This window comes from Schistocerca cancellata, chromosome 12 (assembly GCF_023864275.1).
Source record: "Schistocerca cancellata isolate TAMUIC-IGC-003103 chromosome 12, iqSchCanc2.1, whole genome shotgun sequence".
Classification (NCBI taxonomy): Eukaryota; Metazoa; Arthropoda; class Insecta; order Orthoptera; family Acrididae; genus Schistocerca; species Schistocerca cancellata.
In genome coordinates, this window is record NC_064637.1 from 54,958,124 (window position 1) to 54,970,526 (window position 12,403).

At 48.2% G+C, this 12,403-nt stretch overlaps 1 protein-coding gene across 1 annotated transcript in view; it reads left to right on the plus strand.

Moving 5' to 3' along the window:
- The window catches only part of LOC126109449 (C3 and PZP-like alpha-2-macroglobulin domain-containing protein 8), a 968,006-nt gene that overhangs the window by 727,454 nt on the left and 228,149 nt on the right, over window positions 1-12,403 (plus strand). Inside the window, exon 10 of the mRNA XM_049914479.1 lies at window positions 3,202-3,319. Within this exon, the coding sequence (XP_049770436.1) occupies window positions 3,202-3,319 (118 nt within the window). The remainder of the gene's footprint in view (window positions 1-3,201; window positions 3,320-12,403) is intronic.

The window sequence follows — 12,403 nt, forward strand, 5'->3', positions numbered from 1 at the left end:
CGGGTATAGTTGCCAATCTGGTCGCTATGTACTGTCGTAGCCTAAAACCCCCTCTGCGAGTAAACTGACAGACGCCAAACTGGATGATTGAGTGCTTGAGTGAGGCCCTCCAATCAGGAGCGGCGGCCTAAATACATGTTTGCGAAAGTGCGTTGGCGGCGTGTTGCTTGTGGGTGTGTCTCTGGCTTCTCTCGTGATAGCCGCACTTGATCCAGAGCCTACTAATCGATCTTCGCACTCCATCTTAGCCGAATGGTGCGCTGGCGACAGCACACCATTCTGGTGCATCGTTTGTTTTCCTCAAAGTGTAAAGTGTATCACAATAAATCATTGGAGACGGTTGGTCACATATATAAAACTGCTGAGGACAATATCCCTGAAAAACATCAGATATTTCACTGAATAAAGTGTTCTCGGGTTTCCAACCGCGTCAGTTGCTTAAAACTACACGAGCTTTCGGCCAAGCACTCCTTGGCCATTGTCAAGTGGTATGACTGCCAGTGGGCTGTTGGTGCGCCCTTATATACGCTAGCTGTCGGCTGTGACGTCACTGGTGCACTGTGGCCAGAAGTACATCCGACAAACAGTGCCCACTGTGGAACAACGCAGGAAAGAACATGAGAGGTATTATCGCCTACGCTATCCAGAGAAATCTGCGTTAGCTGTTCATGTGTTAGAAAACGGTCACCACATAAAATTTGACGATACCTCTGTCATGGCTCGCACTAACGGCTTCTGGAACAGTTTAATACAGGAAGCTATTAAAGCAAAAATTACCGCAAACACCCTGAATAGGGACGGTGGCTTGCAGCTCAGCGCTGCATGGGGTCCAGCGATCGCGCGGTTGAAGAACGCCGACTCAGAACATGCCCATATATATGGCAATGTCACGGTCACCAGGTCACAGCTGGCAGCTAGCGTATATAAGGGCGCACCAACAGCCCACTGGCAGTTATAACACTTGACAATGGCCAAGCAGTGCTTGGCCAAAAGCTCGCGCAGATTTAAGCAATTGACGCGGTTGGAAACCCGAGAACATTATATTCAATGTTATCGCCGTGACACTCTGCATTCATACAGATATTTTACTGTTGCATCTGGACACTATAGTGAGTTCCAGAAGCTTGTACACATTGAGTATCAAATCAGATTCCTGTCTAGGTTCTGGACATCCAGGCTGTACATCGCCAAGGTGTAAAAATAAAGGCCAGGAATTGTAGTGTTGTACAGCTGTTACTGTTTTGTTCGCCATGCAGTATCCTTGCAGTCGACTTCTATAACACTGGTGGCACTCATGAGTAGCACCACGTTTTGCCTAGCTCTGTGCTGCATCAACCTGCTGACGAGGATCTGACTGTGATTGGGTTTGTGACTGTATTGCTGAGCTCGCTGACCAGCCTAACCGTGCCCCTGACTGTGATTGGGGTTTGCGACTGTGTTGCTGTGCTCGCTGACCAGCCTAACCGTGCCCCTGACTGTGATTGGGGTTTGCGACTTTGTTGCTGAGCTCGCTGACAAGCCTAACCGTGCCCCTGACTGTGATTGGGGTTTGTACCTGTGTTGCTGTGCTCGCTGACCAGCCGAAATGTGCCCCTGACTGTGATTGGGGTTTGCGACTGTGTTTCTGAGCTCGCTGACCAGCCTAACCGTGCCCCTGACTGTGATTGGGGTTTGCGACTGTGTTGCTGTGCTCGCTGACCAGCCTAACCGTGCCCCTGACTGTGATTGGGGTTTGCGACTTTGTTGCTGAGCTCGCTGACCAGCCTAACCGTGCCCCTGACTGTGATTGGGGTTTGTACCTGTGTTGCTGTGCTCGCTGACCAGCCGAAATGTGCCCCTGACTGTGATTGGGGTTTGTGACTGTGTTTCTGAGCTCGCTGACCAGCCTAACCGTGCCCCTGACTGTGATAGGGGTTTGTGACTGTGTTGCCGTGCTCGCTGACTAGCCTAACTGTGCCCCTGACTGTGATTGGGGTTTGCGACTTTGTCGCTGAGCTCGCTGACCAGCCTAACCGTGCCCCTGACTGTGATTGGGGTTTGTACCTGTGTTGCTGTGCTCGCTGACCAGCCGAAATGTGCCCCTGACTGTGATTGGGGTTTGCGACTGTGTTGCCGAACTCGCTGACCAGCCCAACCGTGCCCCTGACTGTGATTGGTGTTTGCGACTTTGTTGCTGAGCTCGCTGACCAGCCTAACCGTGCCCCTGACTGTGATTGGGGTTTGCGACTGTGTTGCTGAGCTCGCTGACCAGCCTAACCGTGCCCCTGACTGTGATTGGAGTTTGTACCTGTGTTGCTGAGCTCGCTGACCAGCCCAACCGTGCCCCTGACTGTGATTGGGGTTTGCGACTTTGTTGCTGAGCTCGCTGACCAGCCTAACCGTGCCCCTGACTGTGGTTGGGGTTTGCGACTGTGTTGCTGAGCTCGCTGACCAGCCTAACCGTGCCCCTGACTGTGATTGGGGTTTGTACCTGTGTTGCTGTGCTCGCTGACCAGCCTAACCGTGCCCCTGACTGTGATTGGGGTTTGCGACTGTGTTGCTGAGCTCGCTGACCAGCCTAACCGTGCCCCTGACTGTGATTGAGGTTTGTACCTGTGTTGCTGTGCTCGCTGACCAGCCTAACTGTGCCCCTGACTGTGATTGGGGTTTGCGACTGTGTTGCTGAGCTCGCTGACCAGCCCAACTGTGCCCCTGACTGTGATTGGGGTTTGCGACTGTGTTGCTGAGCTCGCTGACCAGCCTAACCGTGCCCCTGACTGTGATTGGAGTTTGTACCTGTGTTGCTGTGCTCGCTGACCAGCCTAACTGTGCCCCTGACTGTGATTGGGGTTTGCGACTGTGTTGCTGAGCTCGCTGACCAGCCCAACCGTGCCCCTGACTGTGATTGGGGTTTGCGACTTTGTTGCTGAGCTCGCTGACCATCCTAACCGTGCCCCTGACTGTGATTGGGGTTTGCGACTGTGTTGATGAGTTCGCTGACCAGCCTAACCGTGCCCCTGACTGTGATTGGGGTTTGTACCTGTGTTGCTGTGCTCGCTGACCAGCCTAACTGTGCCCCTGACTGTGATTGGGGTTCGTGACTGTGTTGATGAGCTCGCTGACCAGCCTAACCGTGCCCCTGACTGTGATTGGGGTTTGCGACTGAGTTGCCGAGCTTGCTGAATAGCCTAACCGTGCCCCTGGGTGTCTTTGTTTCTGCAGCTTCGAGGTGCAGCCGGTGATGGCGCCCACCAGCCAGCTGCTCGTCTACTACGTCACCGAGGAGGGGGAGCCCGTCACTGACGTCATCAGCTTCGACGTCAGCCTGCAACACAGTGCCGTAAGTATGCGAACATTGTACAGCTCGCCACTTCCTTGAGTTGGTTGATTATTGTTTAAATGACTATGACCAAATACAAGGCGCATTTCTTAAGTAAGGCCCGTTCTGATGTAGACACTAAAAAAGGCGCATTTCTTAAGTAAGGCCCGTTCTGATGTAGACACTAGTAGTTAGCGCGCATACCGCAACGAGCGGGTGCGTCGTGTACCGGCATGCCTCGGGAACAGCTGTGCTCAGTTTCAGCTCTGTAGCTAACCTGTACGGTTCTGTTCTGTGCTTTCAAAATGTTTAAAACTATCAACTCGACCGCCGCGTGTCAGATTCGCTCAGTGATACGGTTTTTGTCAGCAGGGGACCAATCTGCTGCAGAAATTCATCGACAGATTTACGAAGTGTACGGTGATACTGCTAGGAGTGAAAGCAAAGTGCGTAAGAGGGTACGAGAATTCAAATATGGCCGCGACAACGTCCATGATGAGGACCGCTCCGGTCGCCCTTCTTTGATTACAGAAGATTTGGCGGGCCCGCATCTCGTGGTCGTGCGGTAGCGTTCTCGCTTCCCACGCCCGGGTTCCCGGGTTCGATTCCCGGCGGGGTCAGGGATTTTCTCTGCCTCGTGATGGCTGGGTGTTGTGTGCTGTCCTTAGGTTAGTTAGGTTTAATTATTTCTAAGCTCTAGGCGACTGATGACCTCAGCAGTTGAGTCGCATAGTGCTCAGAGCCGTTTGAACCATTTAGATTTGGCGGCTTCAGTTGAAGCGTGAGAACAGGCGCTCAACAATAACAAGTCTCTCAAACGGATTTCCTGACGTGTCGACATCAGTGCTTTACAACATTGTTTCTGAACACCTAAAGTTTAGGAAACTGTGCTCCCGTTGGCTCCCGAAACTCCTAACAGAGGACCACTAAAACCAAACATTTGAGTGTGCAATGAAGTTCTTGACTCGTTATTACGGAGAAGGTGACGGCTTGATGAGTCAGATCGAGACTGGAGACGAAACATGGGTTTCGTATATCACGCCCGAATCGGAGCAACAGAGCTTGGAATGGAGACACACACACACTCGCCTGTAAAGGTGAAGGCCAAACAGACTCTGTCCCAGTGCAAAGTCATGGCGTCGCAGTTTTGGGATAGGCATAGTGTTTTGTTGGTCGACTTCATGCAACGAGGAACCAGTAATGGTTCAAATGGCTCTGAGCACTATGGGACTTAACTTCTGAGGTCATCAGTCCCCTAGAACTTACAGCTACTTAAACCTAACTAACCTAAGGACATCACACACATCCATGCCCGAGGCAGGATTCGTAGCGGTCGCGCGGTTCCACACTGTAGCGCCTAGAACCGCTCGGCCACTCCGGCCGGCCCCCAACGAGGAACCACTATCAATGCAGAAGCGTACTGCCAAACCCTGAGAAAGCTACGCAGAGCGATTCAAAGCAAAAGACGCAGCATGCTGACAAAGGGAATTGACCTTCTCCATGACAATGCAGGACCTCACACTGCAGGTCAGACCCGCGATTTATTGGGCAGTTTTGGCTGGGAAGTTTCAGACCACCCACCCTACAATCCTGATCTTGCGTCGAGTGATTACCATCTGCTCCTCTACCTAAAACATATTTTCAGTGGCAACCGTTACAATGATGACGACGCCGTTTGGCAGTGAACGCTGGGTTATCGGAGCAGGCGGAAAGTTTTTATGAAGAGGGTATTTTAAAACTGGTTGAGAGGTATGATACGTGTTTGAACAAACTTGGAAACTACGTCGAAAAACAGAGTGAAGTATGTACTTTCTCAAAATAAATTAACTTTTTTGAAATAACCTTACTCAAAAAACACGCCTCGTATTATTATTGTTCTCGTGTGAGAAACATACTTAAAACACATTTTATACGATTGCTAACAGATCCACGCAATTTATGTAATATTTGACCAAAATTTGGCCACATCCAGTGCATTTTCCACTGGCCAGTGAAGGTCATCTCCTGCGAAGATGGCTGGACGCAATCGACACGTGAGCATATTTCCAGAACGTGATTTTCACTCTGAAACTAAGTGTGCGCTGATACGAAACTTCCTGGCAGATTAAAACTGTGTGCCGGACCGAGACTCGAACTCGGGACCTTTGCCTTTCGCAGGCAAGTGCTCTACCTTCTGAGCAGCTTCAATTCTGCCAGTACCTCGTCTCGTACCTTTCCAGCTTCACAGAAGCTCTTCTGTGAACCGCAATATCGTGTCTTCGAGGAGTGCTAGTTCTGCAAGGTTCGCAGAAGACCTGTGCAGTATGGAAGGTAGGGGACGAGGTACTGGCGGAATTAAAGCTGTGAGGACGGCTCTTGAGTTGTGTTTGGATAGCTCAGATGGTAGAGCACTTGCCCGCGAAAGGCAAACATCCCGAGTTCGAATCTACATCCGGCACACAGTTTTAATCTGCCAGGAATTTTCTTGTAAGCATGTGTTGAAGACGCAGTCACACTGAGTTTTGTTTTCTTCAATGTTTGCCAGGTTAGCCCATGATCTGCCCTCTCCTGAGCCCAGCATATTCGACCACTCCCAGATCTGCCAATTCTCATCATGACCGTGGGGTAAAGATTCTGAAAATCTTTTCCAACCAGGAGAGTGGGATGTGTCTGCTCTCCATAGTTGCAGCCTGACTTCTTCTTCAGTGGTTGTTAGTTTCTTGGATGTTCTGGTGACACTTGTCCTTGACTTTAGTCCTTGTGGTTAGGGTTGTTGCCCATGCATCGGACGCCTTTTTTACTGTTCCAGTTTCGTTGTTTCCCTGGTTTCCACTATTTCTCATCGAACAGTACGTGGTGGAAGGTGGAAGAGTCATTCGACGGGAGTTAACTTCACGCAGCCTGTTATAATTCTACATGTGTATTTTAACCAATAGCGTTGATATAATAGTGCTTTATTCAGCTGTTTCTTACGGCTGTGAGCTTACACTCCTGGAAATGGAAAAAAGAACACATTGACACCGGTGTGTCAGACCCACCATACTTGCTCCGGACACTGCGAGAGGGCTGTACAAGCAATGATCACACGCACGGCACAGCGGACACACCAGGAACCGCGGTGTTGGCCGTCGAATGGCGCTAGCTGCGCAGCATTTGTGCAACGCCGCCGTCAGTGTCAGCCAGTTTGCCGTGGCATACGGAGCTCCATCGCAGTCTTTAACACTGGTAGCATGCCGCGACAGCGTGGACGTGAACCGTATGTGCAGTTGACGGACTTTGAGCGAGGGTGTATAGTGGGCATGCGGGAGGCCGGGTGGACGTACCGCCGAATTGCTCAACACGTGGGGCGTGAGGTCTCCACAGTACATCGATGTTGTCGCCAGTGGTCGGCGGAAGGTGCACGTGCCCGTCGACCTGGGACCGGACCGCAGCGACGCACGGATGCACGCCAAGACCGTAGGATCCTACGCAGTGCCGTAGGGGACCGCACCGCCACTTCCCAGCTAATTAGGGACACTGTTGCTCCTGGGGTATCGGCGAGGACCATTCGCAACCGTCTCCATGAAGCTGGGCTACGGTCCCGCACACCGTTAGGCCGTCTTCCGCTCACGCCCCAACATCGTGCAGCCCGCCTCCAGTGGTGTCGCGACAGGCGTGAATGGAGGGACGAATGGAGACGTGTCGTCTTCAGCGATGAGAGTCGCTTCTGCCTTGGTGCCAATGATGGTCGTATGCGTGTTTGGCGCCGTGCAGGTGAGCGCCACAATCAGGACTGCATACGACCGAGGCACACAGGGCCAACACCCGGCATCATGGTGTGGGGAGCGATCTCCTACACTGGCCGTACACCACTGGTGATCGTCGAGGGGACACTGAATAGTGCACGGTACATCCAAACCGTCATCGAACCCATCGTTCTACCATTCCTAGACCGGCAAGGGAACTTGCTGTTCCAACAGGACAATGCACGTCCGCATGTATCCCGTGCCACCCAACGTGCTCTAGAAGGTGTAAGTCAACTACCCTGGCCAGCAAGATCTCCGGATCTGTCCCCCATTGAGCATGTTTGGGACTGGATGAAGCGTCGTCTCACGCGGTCTGCACGTCCAGCACGAACGCTGGTCCAACTGAGGCGCCAGGTGGAAATGGCATGGCAAGCCGTTCCACAGGACTGCATCCAGCATCTCTACGATCGTCTCCATGGGAGAATAGCAGCCTGCATTGCTGCGAAAGGTGGATATACACTGTACTAGTGCCGACATTGTGCATGCTCTGTTGCGTGTGTCTATGTGCCTGTGGTTCTGTCAGTGTGATCATGTGATGTATCTGACCCCAGGAATGTGTCAATAAAGTTTCCCCTTCCTGGGACAATGAATTCACGGTGTTCTTATTTCAATTTCCAGGAGTGTATTTCGAAGTCATGGTCATTTTCAAGCTTTGTGCATCGCACATGGTTATCGCTGGTGCTGTCGAAACTGTTAACTTATAACTTGGTGGAATAGTATTAATCTGCAGTTGCTGAGCCCTGCTTTTGAGAGGTTTGATTCTTTTTTACGAAGCTGTCAGTTTCGAAAACGAATCAAACACCTCAAAAATAGTGCTTAGCAACTGCAGATTAATAAAACTCCACCAACTTAGTAACATGTAATAAACGGCGATAGCGCCAGCGATAACACCGTGCGAAGCACATAGCCTGAAAATGACCATGGAGTTGAAATTAGTGCCTATCCATAGAAGAACTGAATAAAATACTGTTGCAACAGCGTTACTGGTTAAAATTATTTAATGTCTTTACAAGAGACGTATAACGCTGCAGGCGCACAGGAAATAAAAAAGTAATAGTTAATTATTCATGGGCGTTAACGACCATAGAAGGTAAACTATACCATCCTGACAGCTAATAACGAACATGAAGCTGATTGTAACATAATTAATCCCCCCTCTAGGAAATGTAAGTGATTACAAAATATAGTTGCGAAATATTTTCGTACAATAAAATTATGTTTGAAGGCTGAATCGTTTGCTAAGTTACCAACCCACTTCCCAATAACTCCACTTCGTTGTGAATGGCGAGCTGTAAAATAATATAAAAAAGTCCTTCAGAATCTCACATACAAGAGATTAAGGTGACAACGAAAATAGAAACACTCATAGTTAGTAGATGCCAATTTCAAAATGGTTCAAATGGCTCTGAGCACTATGGGACTTAACATCTGAGGTCATCAGTCCCCTAGAACTTAGAACTACTTAAACCTAACTAACTTAAGGGCGACACACATATCCATGCCCGCGGCAGGATTCGAACCTGCGACCGTAGCGGTCACGCGGTTCCAGACTGAAGCGCCTAGAACCGCTCGGCCACTCCGACCGAGATGCCGACATACCATGCCTACCAGCGACGAAAGAGAGTTGCCTACCACTCACTTACTAGAGTGGCACAGACAATAACCTATCGATGTGCTATTTCCTACCAGTCACGTACTGGAACTGCTTTCCAGTCAGTCATTACAGTAGCACACAAATAACTTACCGTACAGTCATCTCCCTCTATAGCAACCTGTCTACAAAATGTCCGATACCATCTCAGACATCTAACGTTGGTAACTATAAGATAACCGAAATAGACATTCACCAGAACATAGCAGTCTTTTTTTTTTTTTTTTTTTTTTTTTTTTTTTTTTTTTTTTTTTTTTTGCCTCATCGATCTTCTGACTGGTTTGACGCAGCCCGCCAGGAATTCCTCTGCTGTGCCAACCTCTTCATCTCAGAGTAGCACTTGCAACCTACGTCCTCAATTATTTGCTGGATGTATTCCAATCTGAGTCTTCCTCTACATTTTTGCCCTCTACAGCTCCCTCTAGTACCAAGTGATTCCCTAATGTCTTAATAAATGTCCTATCATCCTGTCCCTTTCTCCTTGTCAGTGTTTTCACATATTCCTTTTGTCTCCGATTCTGCGCAGAACCTCCTCATTCCATTCCTTGCCTTATCAGTCCACCTAAATTTTAACATTCGTCTGTAGCACCACAACTCAAATGCTTGGATTCTCTTGTGTTCCGGTTTTTCCACAGTACACGTTTCACTACCGTACAATGCTGTACTCCAGACGTACATTCTCAGGAAATTCTTTATCAAATTGAGATCTCTGTTTGTTACTAGTAGACTTCTCTTGGCCGGAAATGCCCTTTTTGCCATTGCTAGTCTGCCGTCGACGTCCTCTTTGCTCCGTCCGTCATTGGTTATTTTGCTACCCATGTAGTAGAATTCCTTAACTTCATCTACTTCGTGACCATCAATCCTGATGTTAAGTTTCTCGCCGTTCTCATTTCTACTACTTATTATTTTCGTCTTTCTTCAATTTACTCCCAGTCCATATTCTGTAATTAGACTGTTCCTTCCATTCGGCAGATCATGTAATTCTTCTTTCACTCAGGATAGACATCAGCGAATCGTATTATTGATATCATTTCACTTTGAATTTTCCCTGAAAAGGACCGCAGCAACTCGGTCGAAACGTTGAAAAATTAGCTGCTTTACTGTTTTGCAATTACGTGGCCTCATACCCAGAATTATTTTATTCCAAATGTTTTAAGACGTAATATTCATTGAGAATAATTATCAACGAGTACACGTCTCTGTTTTACAAACTTGATGAGAGATACGTTCACATGCTAACCATTTCTGCAGAACATACTAATGTACGACGGTCGTTCAATAAGTAATGCCCCATATTTTTTGTCTCAGTACGTATTTATTGTTAAGAGTCAGAATTTGGTCACAATAAACACCAACACGTCCCATTTTTCTGGGTAGTCTCTGTGGTGTCACCGCCAGACACCACACTTGCTAGGTGGTAGCTTTAAATCGGCCGCGGTCCATTAGTACATGTCGGACCCGTGTGTCGCCACTGTCAGTAATTGCAGACCGAGCGCCACCACACGGCAGGTCTAGAGAGACGTACTAGCACTCGCCCCAGTTGTACGACGACTTTGCTAGCGACTACACTGACGAAGCCTTTCTCTCAATTGCCGAGAGGCAGTTAGAATAGCCTTCAGCTAAGTCCATGGCTACGACCTAGCAAGGCGCCATTAACCATTTCTATAGAGAGTCTCACTCGTATCATCAAGAATGCTGTATACAAATGATGGAGTAAAGTTAAGTATTCATGGAGCTACGTACTTTTCTTTATAGCATTCATTACGTATCCTGTTTCAGACATAAGCAAGCCTGCGTGAGTTGACGCGTGCCCTTTCGGCTTCCTCGCCTTGTGTCTAGACTGTCTTGTCTAGACACAACAGTCTCCATGACGGTCTATGGCCGTACGCTAACGTTGTGGAGGATCATGTATTCCCTGTTGGTGAAAGCTGTTGTCCTGTAGGCGTAGCCATGTTTCCACTGCACGACTGACACTCTCGGCATCTTCAAAGTGTGTTCTCCGTAGAGAATCTTTAAGTGGCCCAAAGAGATGGAAGTCCGAGGGAGCCAGTTCTGGACTGTAGGGTGGATGAGGCAGTGACGTCCAACCCAATTTATCGACGTGTTCCCGGGTTCTCAGACTTCTGTGTGGACGTGCGTTATCGTGTTGGAGCAAGATCTCGCCTGGATTCTTGACCGATCGAACACCTCGGAAACGGTTCTCGAGTTTATTCAGAGGCTTCACGTATGCCTCTGAATTGATGGTTGATGCTCTTGGCATCACATCAACGGGAATGACGCCACCACAATCCCAGAAGACTGTCGCTGTGACTTTTCCTCTTTTGTGATGAATAAGGATGATGAAACTCCACGGAATGCCCTTTTGTTTCCGGCGCAAAGTGGTGCACCCAGCTTTCGTCCCTCGTAACAATCCGTGACAGAAAGGCCTCTCCGTCGGTATCAAAACTCTCCAGCAATTCAGATGAAGTGGCCTTTCTTCGAATCTTGTGGTCCGCTGTGAGCATTCGTGGAACCCATTGCGAGTACCTCTTTGAATTTCCAAGAGGCTCGATCATTGCAGATCCACTTCCAATGCTGACCGACAACTGTAGAGACAACTGTCGAGTTGTGATGCGCCGGTCGGCTCGAATAATGGCGTCCGCACGACTCAGCCTGTCTGGAGCAGTGGCTGTGACAGGACGTCCCGAGCGTGGCTGACCGTGGAGCTCTGTTCCTGCATTTCCTGAGGCTGTGACTATCTTTACCCATCGCCCAACTGAACTCCTACCAACTGCAGCATCGCCATACACTGCACACAGACGTTTATGGATGTTCACCACGGACTCTTTTTTCTGCAGACAAGAATTCAATAACAGCACGTGTCTTGTAACGTGTGTCGTATGGAGACCCCATTTTGACGCTGAACTACGGCTCAGCCATCTGCCAGAACGGTTCGAAACTTCACTGGCGCTCAGAACAAACACCAAATTAGATTAGATTAAATCAGTACTTGTTCCATAGAGCATGAATACGACACTTCGTAATGATGTGGAACGTGTAAGGTAAATAAAAGGTGTCTATACAAGTTATTACATTACACAAAATATTACATGACACTAAATATTTTTATTTTATTTTATTTTATTTTTTTGTGGGGGTTGGGGAAATTACCCACTTACTATACCCAGAAATTCATCTAATGACTAGGAGGAGTTGACATTAAGAAATTCTTTTACTTTCCTTTTAAATGCCATATGGCTATCTGTCAGACTTTTGATGCTGTTAGGTAAGTAACCAAAGACTTTTGTGGCAGCATAATTTACCCCCTTCTGAGACAAAGTTAGATTTAACCTTGAGTAGTGAAGATCATCCTTTCTCCTAGTGTCGTAGCCATGTACACTGCTATTACTTTTGAATTCGTTCGGATTGTTAATAACAAATTTCATAAGTTTATATATATATATATATATATATATATATATATATATATATATATATATATATATATATATATTGTGAGGCTACAGTGAAGACATCCAGCTCTTTAAATGTCTGGAGGATGATCTTGGATGAGCTCCAGCAATTATTCTGATTACACGTTTTTGTCCAATGAACACTCTTTTACTCAGTGAAGAGTTACCCCAAAATATGATGCTATACGAAAGCAGAGAATGAAAATAGGTGTGGTAAGCTAATTTACTGAGATGTATA